This window comes from Delphinus delphis, chromosome 20 (genome assembly GCF_949987515.2).
Source record: "Delphinus delphis chromosome 20, mDelDel1.2, whole genome shotgun sequence".
NCBI classification, from domain to species: Eukaryota; Metazoa; Chordata; class Mammalia; order Artiodactyla; family Delphinidae; genus Delphinus; species Delphinus delphis.
The window spans coordinates 31540121-31560673 of NC_082702.1; the positions used below are offsets into that span (position 1 = coordinate 31540121).

The 20553-nt window shown below is 44.9% G+C and overlaps 1 protein-coding gene across 8 annotated transcripts in view; it reads left to right on the forward strand.

Moving 5' to 3' along the window:
* NUP93 (nucleoporin 93) overlaps positions 1-20553 on the forward strand; it is a 128313-nt gene that overhangs the window by 104403 nt on the left and 3357 nt on the right. For all 8 annotated transcript variants that reach the window (XM_060000872.1, XM_060000873.1, XM_060000874.1 and 5 more), the window contains 15 exons: positions 1618-1692; positions 4349-4438; positions 6169-6308; positions 9800-9932; positions 11360-11517; positions 12601-12766; positions 13037-13130; positions 13941-14132; positions 14854-14980; positions 15093-15165; positions 15459-15503; positions 17057-17173; positions 17929-18047; positions 18810-18927; positions 19368-19451. In XM_060000872.1, the coding sequence (XP_059856855.1) occupies positions 1618-1692; positions 4349-4438; positions 6169-6308; positions 9800-9932; positions 11360-11517; positions 12601-12766; positions 13037-13130; positions 13941-14132; positions 14854-14980; positions 15093-15165; positions 15459-15503; positions 17057-17173; positions 17929-18047; positions 18810-18927; positions 19368-19451 (1731 nt within the window). The remainder of the gene's footprint in view (positions 1-1617; positions 1693-4348; positions 4439-6168; positions 6309-9799; positions 9933-11359; positions 11518-12600; positions 12767-13036; positions 13131-13940; positions 14133-14853; positions 14981-15092; positions 15166-15458; positions 15504-17056; positions 17174-17928; positions 18048-18809; positions 18928-19367; positions 19452-20553) is intronic.

Consider the following 20553-nt stretch of genomic DNA (forward strand, 5'->3'; position numbering starts at 1 on the left):
TTACCAGCACACCATTGGATATATTTAACTCCATATGCCAGAGTGGGGAGTGGCAGTGAGTAGAAGTGAGAGGTAGGGATGTGAAATGGTCATTGGGTCAGCCAAGCAGCAGCATCTTCCAAGCTTACCATTTGATGGAGAGAGTAAGATGCCAACATATGGAAAAGTTTATTAGTCCATTTTTTAGAAAGACTAAAGTTAACCTTTAGCTAAGCTTATTCCCTACTATAAACAAGTATGGATCAAAATTAGGTGTATTCTACTAGGTATATTAGTTATATTCTTAAATTTCCAATACATTGGTTTTTACTGTACTGTAGTGAGATCAAATTCGATATTTTGAACAGTAAACTGTTTAAAGCTCTTTTAATACCAATGATTGCAGAAAATCAGAGCTGGGGAGGACCTCTCGAAATTGTCTAGGACAGCCCCTTCATCAGCCAAAGGGAACCTGAGGCTCCAAGGATATGTGCTTTGCCCAGACGCCAAAGCAAGGGAGTGGAGCAGTCCTCCTGGAACCCAGGTGTCCTGACAATCCAGTGTTCATTCTAGAACCTGAGGGTTTACAGCCCACCTTTCTGCTTCCTGCTTCTTCCTATTCTCTGTCCTGCCCCAGTGCATGCTCGTGTTGGTATCCCTTTTACCAGCTTTGGTGGTGCTAGGAAGTTTTGCTGCTATCTGTCATGTGTCTCCCAGGAAACCTACTTTAAACTGCTTTGTTTTAGATTTTAGAGAATAGAGCATTGCTTTTTTTTTTTTTTTAAATGAGAGAAGCTTGAAGAATTTGATCTTTGCTGCAGTACAGTACAAACTAATACTGGAAATTTAAGAATATGCCTAATATACCTAATTGGAACATACCTGATTTTGGTCCATATTTTTTTACAGTAGGGAATAAACTTAGCTAAAAATTATCTTTAGTCTTTCTTAAAAAAGACTAATAATTTTTTCCATATGTTGGTGTCTAACTCTCCCCATCAGATGGTAAGCTCTTTGGGAACAGCCTCTGTGGGCTGTCTTGTCATCCTGTGGGGATAGATGTGTACACACTGTGCATGTGGCAGGCAGGCACTTGGCAGATGTTTGCTGAATGAATGAATGCCCAACTTAGGCTGGCTTCATATCTTCAGATGCATAAAGTTCATCAGTAGCTGTTGTCTTAGTGTGGACTCTAGATAGGAAATGTCTGAATCCTGGTATTGTGACCCTATAAACTCCATTTCGTCAGCTATCTGATCTGAGTGATGGAAACAGGAGACCCACATACACCACAGCCTCACTGGTGTAAAGACATGGAGGGGGAAGATGAGGTGGACTGGGGGATTGAAACCGAATGTTACAAAGAGGTGCCTTTCCAGAAACAGTTACTGAGATATCCTTACAGCTTCTCCAGCCTCCTGTTATTTTTGAGTTGAGTCCCATGCCTGCTCCCTTCTCATGTGATCATGGTAAGAGAGTTGCCTTCTGTTGAAGCCCGTAAAAATCATCGTTTTGAGGAAGTTTGACTAGGAAACAGAAACAGCTTTGTTAAAGACAAACATATGTTTATAGTTTTTTTTTTTCTTTACATGACTGAATGCTGTTCTGAACCAATTCTGAATGTGTATTTCTGTACAGCCAAGTTACATCAGTGATGCGGGACCCCCTGGTCGAAGCTCTCTGGACAGCATTGAGATGGCCTATGCCCGGCAGGTGAGTGTGTTCTCAAGGAAGATCGAATCCAGGAAAATCCTCTGTGAGCCCGCTGGAAAGTAAAAGAGAACACAGACTTCATGTGAAAGTCCAACCCTGAAAACAAGTTGGGTTTTCATTCAGAGGATGCGTTAATATTTTACCATCTAGGTCCCTGGAGAAGTCTATCAAATTGGGTAATAGAATGACTCAGGTTTGATTTAAGGAAATTGAAATCTGCCTCACACACTGACCAAGGCATCTCATTTTGCATTTGGCAACAGCCCATGTACAGTAAAGCTTTGAGTAACTGCACTGCTAAGTAAATGGAGTTCTGTATTAACTATCACCTGGTCGGTGAATGGTATTATCAGAAATGCTTCTTCACCCCGTTGTAGAGAGAAATTTTCTGAATGCTTTTCTGCCTTGGTAAGCATAATGTACTCACCATTACCTGATATTACTGTCCTGGAGAAGCTTATGATATTTGGGGGGTTGTGGTATATCATGACCATGCGATAGTTTGAGTATGGATTGAGACACTTTGTGGTAAAGCTCTGGGACTCTGTTGACTGAAACTGCCCTTAGGACAGTACATACCTGGAATTGACTTTTTGAATAAAGCAGTGCTGGCCACCTGTGTATTTTATTCTAATTTGCTGCTTTGCTGCACAAAGTATCAAGAAGGGGAAACAGTCTTGTTTCTTGAATTGAGGGTGGTGGGCTTCCATCCCCTTTAAATTGTCCTGCACCAGCAGTGACCAAGGAACATCTGTTCTGTCATGACCAACTCCCGCGATTCTTTTTCTTTTTTAATAAATTTATTTATTCATTTGTTTTTTATTTTTTTATTTTGGCTGTGTTGGGTCTTCATTGCTGTGCATGGCTTTCTCTAGTTGAGGCAAGCAGGGGCTACTCTTCTTGCAGTGCACGGGCTTCTCATTGCGGTGGCTTCTCTTGTTGCGGAGCACAAGCTCTAGAGCGCAGGCTCAGTAGTTGTGATGCACGGGCTTAGTTGCTCCACAGCATGTGGAATCTTCCCGGGCCAGGGATCAAACCCTTGTCCCCTGCACTGGCAGGCGGATTCTTAACCACTGCGCCACCAGGGAAGCCCTCCCGCAATCGGTGCCACTGTGGCCCTCAGCATCACCCAATTCCTTTCTTCCGTCCAACCTGGGCTGGGGTGGGGTGGGGTAGGTGGAGACAAAAACACGTGGTGGCTATAGAGGTGAACAGGGGGAGGGGAGAAACTGCTAGACCCTGTGCCTTTGACAGAGGGATGCCGTAACTGAATTATTTGGTGAGCTGATGGTATTATCAGAGATCCTTCTTGTACCCCTTGTTGAGAAAAATGTTCTAAATGCTCTTTTTAAGCCTCTCTCCTTCAGCGTACCACTGCCAGTTCTAACTCTAGGCATCTGAAACCAGCCACATCAGCTTCCCTCACATAAGTCCCCCTCCTTCCAACTCCCTCATGTTTTACTGCTGGGCCTTCATTTATTTTTTCTTCAGTTTTTAGATCTTCTTTTTCTCCCACACTACATCTACATTTTTTTAAATTTCACTTTCATTATGTGACTGACTTCCATTGCCACAGGCACCGTCAGAATTCAGGCCTAATGAAATTACAAGCTTTTGAGGAGAGAAACCATGTATCTTCTCTGTCTGTGAAGACTAAAACTTCATAAAACTAAGGTTTACTAGCACTCAGGACACTGGAATGTCATGTATCTGTTTACATGGCTATCCCCTCCAGTGGAGAGCGAATCTTTATATCCCATGTTGAACACAGTACCCCAGGGAAGGCTCCTCATAAATGCTCATGAGTGAATAAACACCACGTTCTGGTTTAAAAACCGTTTCATTTAATCTTTATAACACTCCTGGAGGCTGCATGATGCTCTCCCCCATTTAGAGTAGAGGGAGGTAAGGTTTGACAGGGTCCTGACTTGTCTAACATCACTACCTTGTTCAGTCCTCGGTAGAGCAAGGACTTCAGATGCAAGAGTAGAACTTAATAGTTTTTACCATCATTATGTTGGTTTTTAAAAAATAAAATCCAAAGTAGTATTGGCTTTTCCATTTGTTGAACGTCACATAGTTCCTTTTTCTTGAGAAAATTTTACTAAGGAGCTGGGATTCTTTCCTGAGAAACGGGTACTGCAGATGGGCAGCAACTGCTCTTATAAAACACGTGGAGGGCTGCGACCTGACAGTCCTTACTAAGTCCACAAGCCCTGGGCCTGGGGCCATTCAGTCCTTTTGCCAGAAAGATTACCAAATGTTTCCCTGGGTTCCTAGGAAGCAGCAGCAGGAGACCTTCCACTTTGGTCCTTGCTCTCTGGGACTGATGGTCTGCTGGGCAGAGCAATGCAGACCTGCCCGTGGGACTCCCCCCCCACCCCCGGGACCACCCTGCTCCCACTCCACAGATGTTAGGAAGGCTGGGCTAGCGGCTAGCTTTCGTGGGTGTCGATGCTGCTTTCTGAAGCTTAGGCACAGAACTGGGAAGCTGGCCAGAGGCCTTGCCCTCCAGGCAGTGTGGATAGCTCAGCCACTCTGAGGAAGGAAAGCTTCTGACCATTGGGCAGAAGCTGGTTTCAGAACTGCTTCAAGGGGTTCTAAAAAGAAAAGGTGAAAATAGAATTTGTGCGATTTACTTTGCTTTTCCTTTCAGATTTATATCTATAACGAGAAGATTGTCAACGGACACCTGCAGCCTAACCTTGTGGACCTCTGTGCTTCTGTCACAGAGCTGGATGATAAGGTAGCGCCCAGAGCTGACCCGAGGAGACATGTGGGGTCTGGTGTTCCAATGGGATTAGCAGCTTGCTGACTTGGCAGAAATGTGCTGAAGAGAAACTCTATGCCCTGGAAGAAGATGTTAACTGTTCTTCAGAGTTTTATTTTAAATAATTTTGGGGTGGTGTTTTTGTTTTTGTTTTTGCTTTTTGCGGTACGCGGGCCTCTCACTGCCGTGGCCTCCCCCGTTGCTGGGCACAGGCTCCAGACGCACAGCCTCAGCGGCCATGGCTCACGGGCCCAGCCGCTCCGCGGCATGTGGGATCCTCCTGGACCGGGGCACGAACCCGCGTCCCCTGCATCGGCAGGCAGACTCCCAGCCACTGCACCACCAGGGAAGCCCTTGGGGTGGTTTTTTGATGATGATCCTATATATATATATAGATATATGTATCTTTATGCATCTGCAAAAGGCCCAGCAAAGCTGTGTTTGCTTTGAAGTTCTGTCAGGCTCCAGCTCCTCCCTGCCAGTTTCCCTCCTTAGACAGACTAACAGGCTCTTTCATGAGATGTGAATTGTAAAGGTGATGCGGTTTTCACACCAGTGAGCCCCTTGAACTTGACTCAGGTGGGGTCTTTAAAAGCCACTTGGTTCTGTTCCTCTCTGACTCCCCATCTTTATTCCTGTCCCTCAGTTCTTATCCTTGGCCAATTTTCTCCCGCTGGGGGAAAAAAATTAAAAAGGGGATGGATAGATTGGTAGGTGGCCAGGAGGAGGGGAGAAAGGAGGAAAGGCTGTAACGGAAGCAAGCACTCGTACACACTTTTTTTTTCCTTCAAAAATGCTTTATTTTTTTAATAGTAAATATAAGGCAATACAAACCAATCTAAAGAAAATAAGAATTTATCTACCATCTCACCACCTAAAAAGGGTCACATTTAGGGTGGATTTTCTACAGTTTTTAATTTTTGAGGGAAACAGTGAAAACAGGATTTTCTCTTTTCCTTTGGAAAAGGTGTAAACCTGCTTTTTCTCTAATCGCTACTGTCTTCCAAGGATTCTTTATATTTTGCAAAGCATTCAGGGAACACATTTTTAGGAGAGGTTTACAGCCAGGAGGATTCTGGGAAGAGGGAGTCCAGCTGTGTGGTGGTAACACACAGGAGAGATCACCAGTGCCTTTCCTGGGAGGCCACAGGAAGCCATCTTTTGAAGGGAGTGAATAGGCAGGAGAAAAGGAGGCTGTGCCACTCACACGGTGGGGTAAGAGCAGTGGACCCTGGAGAGCCTCTGGGAGGACAGAACCTGTATTATTTAGGTTAAACTCTTATTTTAAGCCTTAAAAAACTCCAGTGACCTTGTAAGGACTGAAATGCAGCTACTTGAGTTTAAACTCCTAGAGCTTTGGATGATTATAAATGTATTCACTCTCTCTTAAGGGATAACCCACTGAGATTCAGTGTTCTTGTTAGTTTTATGTGGTCTTAGTTATGTAGGTGGTTATGTCAGACCTGGAATAGTAATTGATCTGAAAACCAGCTCGAGACGGGGGCTGCTCGCAGGGAAGACGGGAGCTGGCAGCTGGCTGGGAAGAGGTGCGTCTTCTGTACTGGGCTTGAGCCTGAGGACCTCAGACAGGACGTTAACCTCTTCCCGCTCCATGTCCCGCCTGCCTTTGAGTCAGATTGCCGTGAAGAACGAGGCAATTTCCCCGGCCCCACAGCATTGTCACATGCAGTCTCATTTATGTGCAGAACATCTCTGACATGTGGACCATGGTAAAACAAATGACAGACGTGTTGTTGACACCCGCGACTGATGCCCTGAAGAGCCGCAACAGCGTGGAAGTGCGCATGGAGTTCGTCAGGCAGGCCTTGGGATACCTCGAGCAGAGGTAAGGCAACGGCAGCACAGAGGCTGGCTTTAAAATCCCCCGAAGGCAGCCATTCTTGGGTTTCAAGTAGTCCTCAAGCTAAGTGCTGTGTAGCTGGTATAATTTAAACAAGGTTGAGCAAGTCTGAGAGGTGTTAGGCTGTTTTCAGAAACACTTCTCTACCAGAACTATTTATGCACCGATATAAAATCATTTTGAGTGGGAGCATTGAGCACTGTTAGGCTTTTCTTTTTCTCTTTGTCCACTCTCTGTCCCTCAGTACAGAGTCATGATTATTAGAGCACGATGCCTTGGGTCAGGATCCTTGTCCCTCCTGTGGTTCAGCCATTACTGCTTAGGCTCTTTGTTTTCTCTAGGCATTTTAATTTTCCCACCCAGCATTACCACCTTCAAACCTTAGGAAGGCCCCTTGATCCTTTGTTTTCCTTCTGGCTCTACTCGGTTAATCCTTGTGAGTCCAGATCCTTCCCGGCTGCCTCTGATTTGTGCCTGGGGTTTTTTTGCCATCTCCTCACTAATTGGAGTTGGTCACCAAGGGGTTTGTGGCTGTGCCCTTGTGCCCTAACTATTGTCCCCCTCGTTGGTAGGGCCCGTGCCATTCATCCACTCCCTGTGGACACTTCTTCTTCTGAATTGGCCAGCAGGGGTTGTCGTGAGCGTGCAACAGACCCTCTTTATTTCAGAGACAGGGTGCTGGGCCTCTCTCTGTTAGCTCGAGAAGAGAAAGCCAAGCTGAATATACTTGCTCAATTGCAGTTCTTTGCTGCTGAGCCCATGCAGCTGCCTGTGGCCTTGTAGTGTGGTCACCCTCTGTCAACAAAATAATAGTTCATTAGGAAGTCAAGGTAATTCAGACCTGGTACAGCACAGAGAGAACAGGTTTTTATACCAAATACTAAATTAATTATATAATGGCTACACGAGATGAACACCATCAGACATATTAAACTCGCTAGCCTCCATTCTGTTGTTAAGAAAAATCTGGAACTCCAAATGGTTTTTTATTGCTTCTAGCACAGGGCACAAAGAGTTCATAAAGTATTATATCAGGCTTTCACTAAATTTTTGTAATGTAAATTTCTAAGTCTTCAGCCATAAAGAACCTAATGTATATAGTGGTATTTATTTGCTACAAGTCAGCAAAATATGAGTCAGAAGTTATTACAGTATATAAAAAACATGAGGAGTTTAGTTTTTAACGTGTGTACATATATGACTGCTCGTGACTGCTTTTTCTTCAGTAAACCTCATCCTTAACGTTGTTGCTTGACTTCACCAGTGGTACCAGGCTGCAGTTTTTGGTTTTATATATGTAAGCTATCCCATTTCTTTTATTATTCTTTTCATTTAGTTTTTTTGGAATTATGTTGTTCCATTAATTCCTTTAGCAGCACTTGGAGCTATTTGGGAGTTTCCTGTGAACCACTATTGTATGCTTATTTTCTTTTTCACTCTAGTAGCATCACTCTCGGATGGCATCCTTTTTAAGATTTGTTGTCCCTTTTGATAAAGGGAATATTTCAGATAATTGTACTCACTAAAAAAAATATTTTTTCTAATGCTAATCCACCGACAGTGTAACGTACGTACAGTATTTCAAGTGATATAATACACCAGGTGGCAAAGTAGACCTGGTCCCAAATTATTTTTGGGGTATAAGGCTGAAAATGTTGAGAAAACATAGCATTGTTTTGTTTCCTGCCACATTCCAAATTTGAAGCGAGGTACACATTTCTTAGCTCTCAAGGAATTTAGGCTCTGAGGCCCTTTCCAGCATGTGAGTTGTCTTCATTCGAGTTTGAAGAGACCATAGTGGGCATCTGTTTGTCCTGGTTGCTCCAGGACTGTTCTGTAATCTCTTTTCCAACCTCTGCTTTTAACTACTTCCAGTGATGGCGAACTCATTACATTTGCTAAATTGAATTGTGTTCATTTTTCATTATGAAAATACTACATGACTGTTACAGAAATTTTGGAAGATGCCAAAAAGAGGACCTGAAAAAGGGAGCAGTCCCCTCTCCCCCGCCCAGAGGCCCCTGGCACCTTGTTGTATTTCCTTACCCCCACACCACCCCTGCCGCCTTTTTGGACATATGAATATTTTGTTTGATATGTATCTTTTACACAGCTTATGATCCAAATGTGTACAATATATGGTTTTATGTAGTTTGCTTTTAAAATTTTTTGTCAGTATCATTCTTTATGACTACATCAATTTCCATTGAGTCTGTTTTCTGTAATTGACAGTTAGGTGTTTTTCTCTGTGTGTGTCTCTCTCTTTTTCTCTCTCTCACTCTCACCCTGTCTCTCTCAGTTGGTTATTATACTTAATGTGGTATAATATTAATATTATTATGTGGTTGAACATATGAAGCACCTGACTTTTTGAGGCAGTCTGTTTTGTTTTGGACAAGAAACATATTTAGAAAGTTCTTCAATGTATTAACCCCATGTTTGGGTATCTATAACTTGAACCATTTAATCTTAATATAAAAGCAATTTTAAAACACTGTAAAGGATTTTAAGAAACCTGCTAGCAAATAAATAAACAGGAAATGATAGAAAATCATTTGCAACCACCAGTGTGACAATGGGTTCAGCAAGGACCACCAGTGGAAACTATTGGGTGAAAGATTATTGGTGAACAGATTATTCACATGACCTCCAAGTATTACCCCATAGAGTACTTATTAATTACAAAGGGGGAAGGAGGTGCTTTTACAGTGGTGAAATCTGGTGGACAACACCTTTAACCAAGTGATCAAATTAAATGTTACCAAGAAGGGCAAAATGGTATTACCTGCCTCATTGTGGTGCTGTGTAGGTAGGGTTCTTGGCAAAAAAGTTGAACCTGAATCAAGTCATGAGAAACTATTCAGCTTGTGGGACATTTTACCAGGTAGCTAGTAGCCTGGATTCTTTTTAAAAGGTCAGTGAAGTATTTACAGATGAGGTAGCCACTGATTTCTATATTTCTATAACATTTTCAAATGGTTCAGAAAAAAAGTATGTGTGTTTGTATATGTGTGTATATCTACGTATATATATAGAGAAAACAACATCATACAAATATTAACAATTGGCGAATCTAAGTAAAGGATATATGAGCATTCTTTGGACTATTCATTTTTTTAGGTTTAAAATTTTTTGAAATGAAAAATTTGAAAAGATCCCACTAGAGCATTAGGCTGTGAGCTGGAGCAGTTATTATTCTGCACATTAGCCCTTAATGCATTTGAAGTCCACTATTATATTGCTCAAGGGATTCTTTTGAGTATCCGCAGTGATGAGAAATCTTCACAGTGGTCCACTGCCCAATGAATAAATAATGTAGTTTGCTTCATTAAGCATGCACTGTTTCCTCTTCTATGTTAGGTTGAAATCCAGGCCCTTCCCTGTGGAGTTCACAGTCTAATGTTTGTGGGTATGGACATAGATACATGTAATATGTGTTTTCAACCTCCCTTTTTTTGCCTTTAAATTTTTTCCAGTTATAAGAATTATACCCTTGTGACTGTCTTTGGCAACTTGCATCAGGCCCAGCTGGGCGGGGTGCCTGGGACTTACCAGTTGGTTCGAAGTTTCCTGAACATTAAACTTCCGGCTCCCTTGCCTGGACTTCAGGTATTGGCATCTTTCTCTATGTGATGAGTTACCTTCCCAGAGCAGTCTCTCTCGGATAGGCGTTTTCAGTTTAAATGAGGTTATGTGTGGGACCTACTATATGGAGAAGAGACCAGAGGGGGCAGGGAGAGAAGCTAGGAGACCTTGGGAGACTGGTGGTGCAGGAGTCCAGGTGATAATGGTGGTCGCTCAGCTTAGGGTGGAGGAGGGTGCAGGGGGATGATGTCATTGGGTTCTGGACATGTTTTGAAAGTAGACCCAGTAGGACTGTGGAAGAACTTGGATGTGGCAGAGTCAGGGCTGACTTCTGAGATTGTTGGCTCAAACAGCTGGAAGAACAGAGTTAGATATGGGTCCTAGAACGTGCCTTTCTTCTCAGCTCACAGTCTAGTTACAGTCAGATACAGACCCTGTGCAAAGTGCTGAACCGGAGCTGTGTACCAAGGGTGGTGGGCTGCAGGCTCCTGGCTTCATACAGGAGGTGAGGCCCACATTTGTGCTTAAAGAGTAGGGGCTTGCCAGCCAGGGGTCTGGGAAAAGGGTATTCCAGGAGGAGGGAGGAGCGTGAACAAACGCGTGGAGGCAGGAAAGAGTATCTGGTGTATCGGGTGTGTGGTAGGGCTGGACCAGCTTGGGGCCAGCTGGTGACGGCCTTGAGCACCAGGCTAAGCACTTAGGATGTAAATTGCTCAAAGGGGTTTAAGTGAGGAAGTGACACGATCAGATCTGGACTTAAGAAAGAGTCCTGCCGAGGGAAGGGTGGAGGGGCCAAGAAAGGAAGTCTGAGGTCCACTTTTCTGGCGGAGTTGGGGAGAAGGAGAAAGAGGAGTAACCACAGGGCTGCTGCGCAGGTGATGACAAAGCCACTTTTAGGAGAGAGAGGCTCTAGTGCTGGGAGAGTGGGAACAGAGCTGCTTTCCTAGATTCCCCAGTGCATAACGAAGCACGGTGTCCAAAACAAAGATACTAAGTGAGTGAACAACTAACAGGTGAATGGAAGTGCCAGAATCCATTTAGCTGATCATTAATGGTTAACATTTTATAAACTCAAATATGATGATAGTCTCTTATTGGTCAGTGAACGTCCTTAGCCTGAGTGCACATCTGTAAATTATCACAGAAGAACATGTCACCTGATTGCTGTGGGTACTGGGGTTCCACGGAGAACCCACTGGCTGTCTTTGAAGCCTGTGTACACAGTGCTGTAGAGGAAAGGCTCTCGAGCCAGACTGCCGCTTACCAGCTTACCTTGGAAAAATTATTTAACATCCCCATGCCTCAGGTTCCTAGTTTGTAAAACAGAGAGGAGGAGGCCATTCACGGTCCCTGCCTAGTGGAGTTGTGAGATTAAGTGACTTAATACAAGAAGAGGGCTTAGCTGAGGGCCAGCACATCAAAAGTCGTCAGTTAAACCTTTCCTCTTTTAGGATGGAGAGGTGGAAGGCCATCCTGTGTGGGCGTTAATTTATTACTGCCTGCGCTGTGGAGACCTGCTTGCCGCTTCACAGGTGGTCAACCGAGCCCAGCACCAGCTGGGAGAGTTTAAAACTTGGTTCCAGGAGTACATGAACAGCAAGGACAGAAGGTACAGTGAATGAGATGGTGCATCCAGAAGAAGCCACGTGGAATCAGCAGGGTGGCCCCCACTGGCGTTGCTCTCTTTTCCTTGTGCGTGGCTCCAAATAAGTTTCTGCTTGGGAGAAAAATGAAGTTTAGAAAGCAAGTAGAACTCTGTAGAATAACAGTTGAGAACATTAAAAGAGCCCCATTCTGACACCATGTGTACACTTACAAAGTCCCAGGCACATCAAGGATGCTTTAGTAAATGAAACTTTGTTGTATTACACTTCACTTGTTCACATTTAGTGCTTTTCCAGTTGACCCAAATGACAATATACGCTTCATACTCAAAGGCCAGAGTTAGAAGTTAGCAAACTTGAGATATAATCATTGAATTAATTCAGTAAGTTTTTTTTTTTTAGTTCTCTTGCATTAAGGAACTGCTAAGCATTCATTTTTCTCTGGTTTTTGTTAATGTAATAGGACTTAAGTTCATATTCGAACCCAGTTTCAATATACATACATGTATGTAGAAGAAATAATGGTGGTTACCCCAGTTATACATGTGGAAAACCAGGGTTACTTTTTTGGCAGTGTCAATAATGCCGTGTCCAGAGATGGTCTTAAACCATAAGCCCTGTCTTGCTCATGTTAGAGAGTGTAAAGTAGGGACAGTGTTTTAGGGTTCCCCCAGATGCAGACTCTTCCCCCAGATGCAAGGGTTTGAGTGCATGGAGTTTATTTGGGAGGTGATCTCACAGGGATAAGGGAGTGGAGAAGCCAGAGTGGGGCTGAGGCACTTAAGGGACTGACTCTCTCTTGCCCATCACTGCTTGAGGGCTGCCAGGGAGGTGGGTGGAGGATTAATTCCCCAGACCTTCTCACGTGCCTCTGACAGCCACTACTTGAGGAAGCCAGTGGGTGGAGACGCAGGTGTTGGTAGCTGCAAGTCTGGTTAAAGTGATGGTGCCCGTGGGTATGGGTGGGACAGTGTTACCCTCCATGAAGGAAGGCTTTGTGACTTTGCTGTGTGGTTGGGACCTGGGTACTTTCAGATGCCCGTGAGGGTCTTTAGCATATGTGTCTGTGTGTTCCCTTGTGTCTCTAGATTGTCCCCAGCTACGGAGAACAAGCTCCGACTGCATTACCGCAGGGCCCTCAGGAACAACACGGACCCCTACAAACGGGCTGTGTACTGTATCATTGGCAGATGTGACATCACTGACAACCAGAGCGAGGTGGCCGACAAAACTGAGGACTACCTGTGGCTGAAGGCAGGCGCTGCTTCCCTTGCCCAGTAGGGCATTCTCCCCTTCCCCCTGCTCACACACTGCACACAGATGTTACTGCTTAATGTATAATGCCAATAGGGTGACTGGACTAGTGGATTTCCTGTCTCCTGGCCCATTTTTTATTGTGTAATATTCGCAACCAGTAACACAGCCATTAGCGTAGCCTTGAGCATGGCAGCTAATCAGCTACAAGTCCGCACCCGGCACAGGAAGTAGCTTGTACCAATGCCTGTATTTCTCTTGGGCGTTTAGTTGAACCAGGTGTGTTTCGATGATGACGGCACCAGCTCCCCACAAGACAGGCTCACTCTCTCTCAGTTCCAGAAACAGTTGTTGGAAGACTACGGTAAGATACCCAGAACATAACTACCTTTCCTCTCTTGTCCACCTAAGGTCACTGCTTAGCTTTTTTCTGGGAAAATCCATCTCTGAACTCTGTCTCTCCTTCAGAACCCTCTGGATCTTCAAAACACAACAAAACAATGAGTTCAAATTTGGGTAGAGGCCACGCACGTGGCCGTAAACAGAGTATGTGACTTATATGGTCGTTGACAGTAAACTCCACTAGTTCTTTGAACTGCTCTGGCAGACGCTGGCTCAGGGAGAGACATAAGAGGACTTGGTTACTGCTTCCTCAGAGACCTCGCAGTGACTATATCTGAGCACAAACAAGGGAGAAATAGCTTTTAATTTTTTCTTTCTCTCACTGTTTAAAAATTGGGGGAAGAAAAGGAGATTCCAACTAGTGGTCCGCAGTGTTGAACGCAGATATCTGTGAATCTGAGTATACCGAAGCTTTGAAATCATTCCTGTCCTTATTGAGTGACTTTTATCAGGATAAAGGAGAGAAACAGCCCCTTTTGTATTCCGTTTTAAGGTCCTGTGCTCTGTTTCTCTCCCAACTAATGCAAGCAGTTTGGGTTTTACAACACAGCCCCCGCTCACCAGTTGTTTTGTGAGGTCCAGAGGCTGTGGAAACAGGCCACGGCTGGAGTGGCGTCCACTGTGTCCAGAGCCCCCGCATCCGTTCAGGCTCAGGCTGGTGCTTTTGTCCCGCCCAGCAAGTCCTTTGAGCACATAGGGCTTCTTCTGGGCTCGGGGCTGCCGGCAGAGGCCGGCTCCTTCTGAGTCAGCTTGACCTCCTCTTCCTGGACAGGCGAGTCCCACTTCACGGTGAACCATCAGCCCTTCCTCTACTTCCAAGTGCTGTTCCTGACCGCGCAGTTCGAAGCTGCCATTGCCTTTCTCTTCCGCATGGAGCGGCTGCGCTGCCATGCTGTCCACGTGGCGCTAGTGCTCTTTGAGCTAAAGCTGCTTTTAAAATCCTCGGGACAGAGCGCTCAGCTCCGTGAGTATTTGTTGGCAGTGGCACATCCATAACACATCCCCCCATCAGATGGCAGTGGACACATAGCTGCAGCCAGCAGGGATTTGGGCAAGTGGTACCAATCATTTTAGAGTGTTGTAGGCGGTTGGGCTTATGAGATGATTAGTATGAGGGTTCTTGCCTTTCCCGCCTCCATTAGTATTCCCTGAGGTGTTTAGTAGATAAAATGCTGTGCTAAGTGCTAGTTTTGTGGCCAGTGAGTCAGGTCGCCTGGAGGGTGGTGCAGGAGAAACAGTCCCTAGAGTCGTGAGACTGGTTCCCATTAGGGCTCTAACTGGAGACATTGGAAGGCACAGCCAGCCATCTTGTGTGCCTACCTGCATCGGGTGGGAGTCCGGGGAGGGAGAGAAGATACCTGTGCATGAATGGCTGCAGCTTCCTTAGTAGCACAGCAGACTCACTCCAGAGCACATGCCGTAATGGTCAGTTGTCACCATCTTTTCACTCAGAGACCAGCATACCTAGTGATTTACTAAAAATGCCACTTTCTCCAATCTGTACTTGGGACGAAATTGAGGACAGGGTGGTGAAGGGGATTGGCCTAAGCTCACAGTGGCAAACATTGGCTGGGCTGCAGGAGTAGGTTCCACCACTGGGTCTTTGGACTCAGTTCCCATAGCTCTCCGTTGCATGGGTCAGAAGGGCAGTGTGGTTGTGACCAGTTCTGTCCCCGTCGGTGCAGTCAGCCATGAGCCTGGCGACCCTCCCTGCATGCGGAGGCTGAACTTCGTGCGGCTACTCATTCTCTACACCCGGAAGTTTGAATCCACGGACCCGAGAGAGGCCCTCCAATACTTCTACTTCCTCAGGTTAGACTGGCTTTTGACCATTTACTTCATCTGGTTTTGATTTCTGCCACTGTGAGAATGACAGAGACCTTGGGGCCACACCAGAAACCAGGTTGATTTTGTCCCCTTCTAGAGACGAGAAAGACAGTCAAGGAGAAAACATGTTTCTGCGTTGTGTGAGCGAGCTGGTGATAGAAAGTCGAGAGGTATGTCTGTTAACTTTTCTCCACGCCCCCATGATTTCCAGTGTACAAGTTCTCATGCTGATGTGATACTGGATGGTCACCTCAATATGAGTTTGGTGGATGTGGCTGGGGGCAGGGGGGTGTTAGAGTTTTCTTTGGTTTCTGACAATGAAAACGTTGATTCAGTCTCACTGTTCTCTAGTTTGTGCAAGACTTCTCCCACCTCCCCTATTCCTCTCTTGTTTTCAAAGAATTGTGGATTATGTATATATCCTCGTCCAATCAACTGAGTAAACTTTTTTTTGTCTCTGCAGTTCGATATGATTCTTGGGAAACTAGAGAACGATGGAAGTAGAAAGGTGGGTTAAGTGCACCCCAGAGGTGTGTTAGTTTGCAATTGGGGATTTATAATTGTCCAAAGAATACAATTAGATTTTAGGATTCAAGGTACTGAAGATGCAAATCTGAATGAAGTTGCTTAGTTTTAAAAACAAAGAATGAAAATTACAGGCCCCAAATGATGACCTTGATTTTACATACATTTGCATTTCTCCTTAAAATATGTAAATTTGTGGTTAGATAGTTTTTTTATTATGTTCAGAATACTCATCTGTTCACACCTGCCATATTTTCAGCTGAGAAGGCTACATTTCTGCCATTCTTGGCTCAGAAAATATGCAAGAAAGGAATTGGTTACTGCACTTACTCTCCCCAGAGGGGAAAATTACAAATGCACTTGACCTCTCTCAAAAGATAGTTTTTGAGGGCTCAGAACTCTACACTGACCCCAGAGATGCAGCTGCTCCCGTGAGCCTTAGCAGTTCCCTAAGACCCATCATGGCTATTGGGCAATGTAGAAGGGGCAGAGGCCCTAGTGTCAGAGACCCCTCCTGACCCACTCGGGCACTCTCCACATGCCTCTCTTAGGGACTCACTTTCCTCATCTGTAAAAATGGGTGGTTTAGAGACAGCAGTCTCAAGATGACCTCCCACTGCTCACACCATCCAGAAGAAGAACAGTGGCAGTGCTGGTGACAGTGGCCATGCTTATGGAGCAGTGACGACTGCCAGGCCCCTGTGCTGAATGCTTGACATGTATTTTCTCACTTAATCATCACAAGAACCCAACACAGTGGGAAGCGTCATCTGTTTTTCAAGGGAGGAAGTGGAGACAAGAGAGGTTATTTTCCTCAAGATCACACAGCTAGTAAGGAAGTGAGCTGGAATTTGAGCCCAGTCCTTCTTGACCCCAGAGCCCATGCTCTTCACTGATCTCCTGTGCTGCCAGGGTGGCGGAGCAGGTCACCCGACTTGGTCCAGGGCTGATGGAGAATCAGATGGCCAGTCAGACGTCACATAGTCTGCCCTCTCTCTTCACGGTACCTCAGGCCTCTCCCATACTTTCTTGACCATTTGGTTGCTGTTGAGTGATGATGCAGATTTTTTTTGTTTGTTTTTAGTATCCTGACACCACTTGCCATATATTTTTTCAGGACTGGATTTCTTTTGCCATCTGTCTTAGAAAACAAATTCAGAATCTTTCAGATACTTTCTCTGAGCCTCCTGGTTTTCTTCCCCCTAGTGCCTACTCATCAGCAAAATTAAAATCATGGATGATTTCACCGATTCTCTAGGTCATTTTGGAAAATTAGAAAACACAGTCTTACTGGTGACTTCTGTGCTGCCTTTGAGTCTGCCTCTGCATGGGTAGTTTCCTTGGTCCTTTTCATATGTTTAGTACGACCTTATATCTTCAAGAAAGCCAGAGTCTAGCTGATGAAATATGTGCATTGCCCAGGGCAAGTATTTTCAGTTAAAGTAGTTTTCGGATCTCAGTTGCTTCTCTGTGTTTAAAATAACAGCTCTGTCCCCCCATTTCTCTCTTCCTCCCCTCCATGATTTGTCTTGTCAGCCTGGAGTCATAGATAAGTTTACTAGTGACACAAAGCCTATTATCAACAAAGTTGCTTCCGTGGCAGAAAATAAAGGACTGTTTGAAGAAGCAGCAAAGCTTTATGACCTTGCCAAGGTAAAATGTGCTCTTTTCTTTCTTCTGCACTTAATAGATCTGTCATCGGCCTTTTGGCATTAAATGCACAAACATTTTGATGGTGCCATTGTTGTACCCCTCTCCCTGCTGAGGCATTTTCTCCTAGTGCTTAGGCAGTTAATAGTCCAGTCAGGGTGAAATTCCCATTTTACAGAATTATTTCTGCCCATAAGGTCTTTCTGTCCAAACAAGAGTGACATATTGAAAGGCTGTCCCACGGGCACTGAGCAAAGCCTCCCTTGGCAGCAGAGGAAGCGCCCATCACGCTTGGGTGGTGAAGCTGCTGGTGAAGATGCCTGGTGCTCACCCTCCGGGCAGCCGCACAAACACTGACCGGTGTGTGTCAGGGAACAAAACCACAGCTGAGGGGTTCTGAGAGAACTGGAGGAAGTAGCTCGTTGTGAGAACATGCGGGGAATACCGATGACTGTTAGGGCCTGAAGAAGAGTACATTCTCTCCTTTTATCAGCTGACCAACGTGGGCAAAAAGAGGGTTATAATTCATTTTTCCTTTCATTTAAAAGTGTTCTGATTGAGGTCTAATTAAAAAGTAGAAAAATGTACACATATTCAGTGAACAGCTTGATGAGTTTCCCACAGGTATGTATCTGTGTCATCACCACCCAGATCAAGATACAGAACAAAAGTTCCCTCTTTGGTTTCGGTTATTTAGTTTTTTTCCTCTTATTGATTATTTTTAATTGATTCCTTTCTTAATTTAAAAAACCGAACAGAATGCTGACAAGGTGCTGGAGCTGATGAACAAACTGCTCAGCCCTGTCGTCCCCCAGATCAGTGCCCCGCAGTCCAACAAGGAGAGGCTGAAGAACATGGCGCTTTCCGTCGCGGAGCGGTAAGGCCGGGGCTGGCTCCGGGGGGTCCCGGGGCTCCCAGCGCCCACCCAGACGCATCTTCAGCTTTACCGTAGCATCAAAGAGTTCCCCAGCATGGCTCTACTCACTCACCCTCCCACCAGCACTGACAGTTTGACAGTTCCTGTTCCCCCACGTCATAACCAACTGTCACTTGGCACTGTCACTTGGTAAACATTCTTGCGAAAAGGAAGGGTATGAAAGGGTATCTCAACATTTTAATCCTGTACATGAGGTTTAATTCTAGGCATTATACTCATCTATATGTCATTAGCAGCCATCTCAAAGACATTTTGGAACAAAGCTAGTGATGGATGGATGGGGAAATTCTTAGAGACGTAGTGGCCAGTGTTTCAGAAGCTACCTTCCTCCCCATGAGTTCGAGGAGTTATCATACTTCAACCAGTGTAACTCCCAGGCTGGGGCAATAGTTGTCACTTTCTGTGCCGTCTGCAGATACGCCCAATAAAGTGACCCAGTGAAAACTGGGTTGGAGATGCTTGCTGAGATGGGGGCTGAGGCAAGAGAACTGTGCTTCACACAGAACATTTATAGGTGGATTTCTGTCAAACCCGCCACCAAATGCTTGGCCATTTCAAAAGAAACACTATTTTCCACTCCTTAGTTCACTTCATCTAGAGAGTTTAAGAGGTTTTGTTTGACATTTTTTAGATGCTATCCTCAAGTTATAGATTGCACAGAAATTCCTAATATACCCCCCTTACTTCTTTTTTGTCCTTCAGGTATAGGGCTCAGGGAATCAGTGCAAATAAATTTGTGGACTCCACGTTCTATCTTCTGTTGGACTTGATCACCTTTTTTGACGAGTATCACAGTGGGCATATTGACAGAGCCTTTGATGTAAGTTTCAGGAGGGGTGTTTGAAGTGCAGGTTAATGTATGCCCTTGAAAAATCAAAACACTTCGTGAGATTCATTTAAAACAAAGGAAATGTCACCAGTATGCCTGTTAAGTGAAGAAGGACAAGTATGATCCTGTGAATATAAAAGGGATTTCTGTGTTGCTCTTTTTTTCCTTTTTCTCTTCCTTTCTTCTTTAGTCTAAAAACAGAGAGGTTTCTCAGAGTAATTTGAAATCTCTGAATTGTAAAACTGCCTCAGAAAACGAGGATAGGAATTGAGTCAGTCAGCAAGTTAGAATCAAAGCCTTTGAATGAGGGGATTAGCATTTCCTATTAAGAAGCCCACTATGAATGTGTTAGATGCTGACTATGTGTTTGAGGAGATGAAATGACTGTGATGGTTGTATCATATGGGACCGATGGGTTTTGTTTTAAATAGATAATTGATCGGTTGAAGCTGGTGCCCCTGAATCAGGAAAGTGTGGAAGAGAGAGTGGCTGCCTTCAGAAATTTCAGTGATGAGGTGAGTCCTTTTCTTCCTGAATTATAAAATTCTTTTTTCCCCCACTTCTAACTGAAAGCTTTTGTTTTAACATAGCCAATAACTTTAACAGTCCTACTACAGTCACCATCCAGACTGAGTTTTCTAAGACAAGTCCAATTTCAGGTATCCTGGGCTGGTTTTTCTGTGAGTACACATATCCCCATCAGATTATAGTCTGAGTTCCTGACTCAGAAAATACACTCGCTTTAGAGACCAGACATATTCTTGGGAGAAACAGGTTTCTTGTTGATCTGTGGGATCTGGTTTGATTCTTTATTATGCACTTGTTCTAGAGGGTGTGTCAGTGCTTAACTCTGATCTTGTCTAAGTAGTTCCATTGGGTACATGAAATATGCATCATGATTCACGTCCTTCTTTCCCTTCTCTGAACCATTTTGTCTCAAGAAGCAGATGCAGTGACCACGGACTCAGTTATCAGCCCAAGAGCCCCAGAGCTACTGTCTCTCTGCAGGGTTTCTAGCATGTTGCCACTGCTTAGCCCAAGGGTACTCAACTGGGCTGCACACTGGAATTGCTAGGAGACCTTTAAAAAAATCTGTGTGCCCAGGCCCAGAAATTCTGGTTTCCCTGATCTGAGCTGCAGCCCAGAACTCCCCTGGTTATTCCCATGTGCAGCTAAGGGTAAGACTCTTCTCTAGAACCACAGGCACTGAGGGCCAGCTGCCTGGTTCCAGGATGTTCCTAACAGTGTTTCAATTTAAAACCATTAGTAAGCACATTCCTTTTATGAAAGCATGTTTCTGTTCTAGAGGAAGAAGAAAGGCCGGCTTCTGCACATGTGGTGAGGCAGCTGCCTGCTGTGGTACACACAGTTCAGGAGGTCTTACCTCTTGCCGACCATCCCTTCACACCTGCTGCAGTTCTACCCCTAGCCACTCCTTCTGTTGATTCTTGCCCTCCCCTGGTTACATCATTCAGTGTTTCATGGACTGAAGTGTTGTACCAGGGCCTGTCCTCATAGACACTCCCAAGGACTCTGCTCGGGCTGTGCTGGTCCCATGGAGACAGTCTGGTGGGTCTGAGACAGTGGGGAGTGGTAGGGACTAGAGAACCAGTGTAT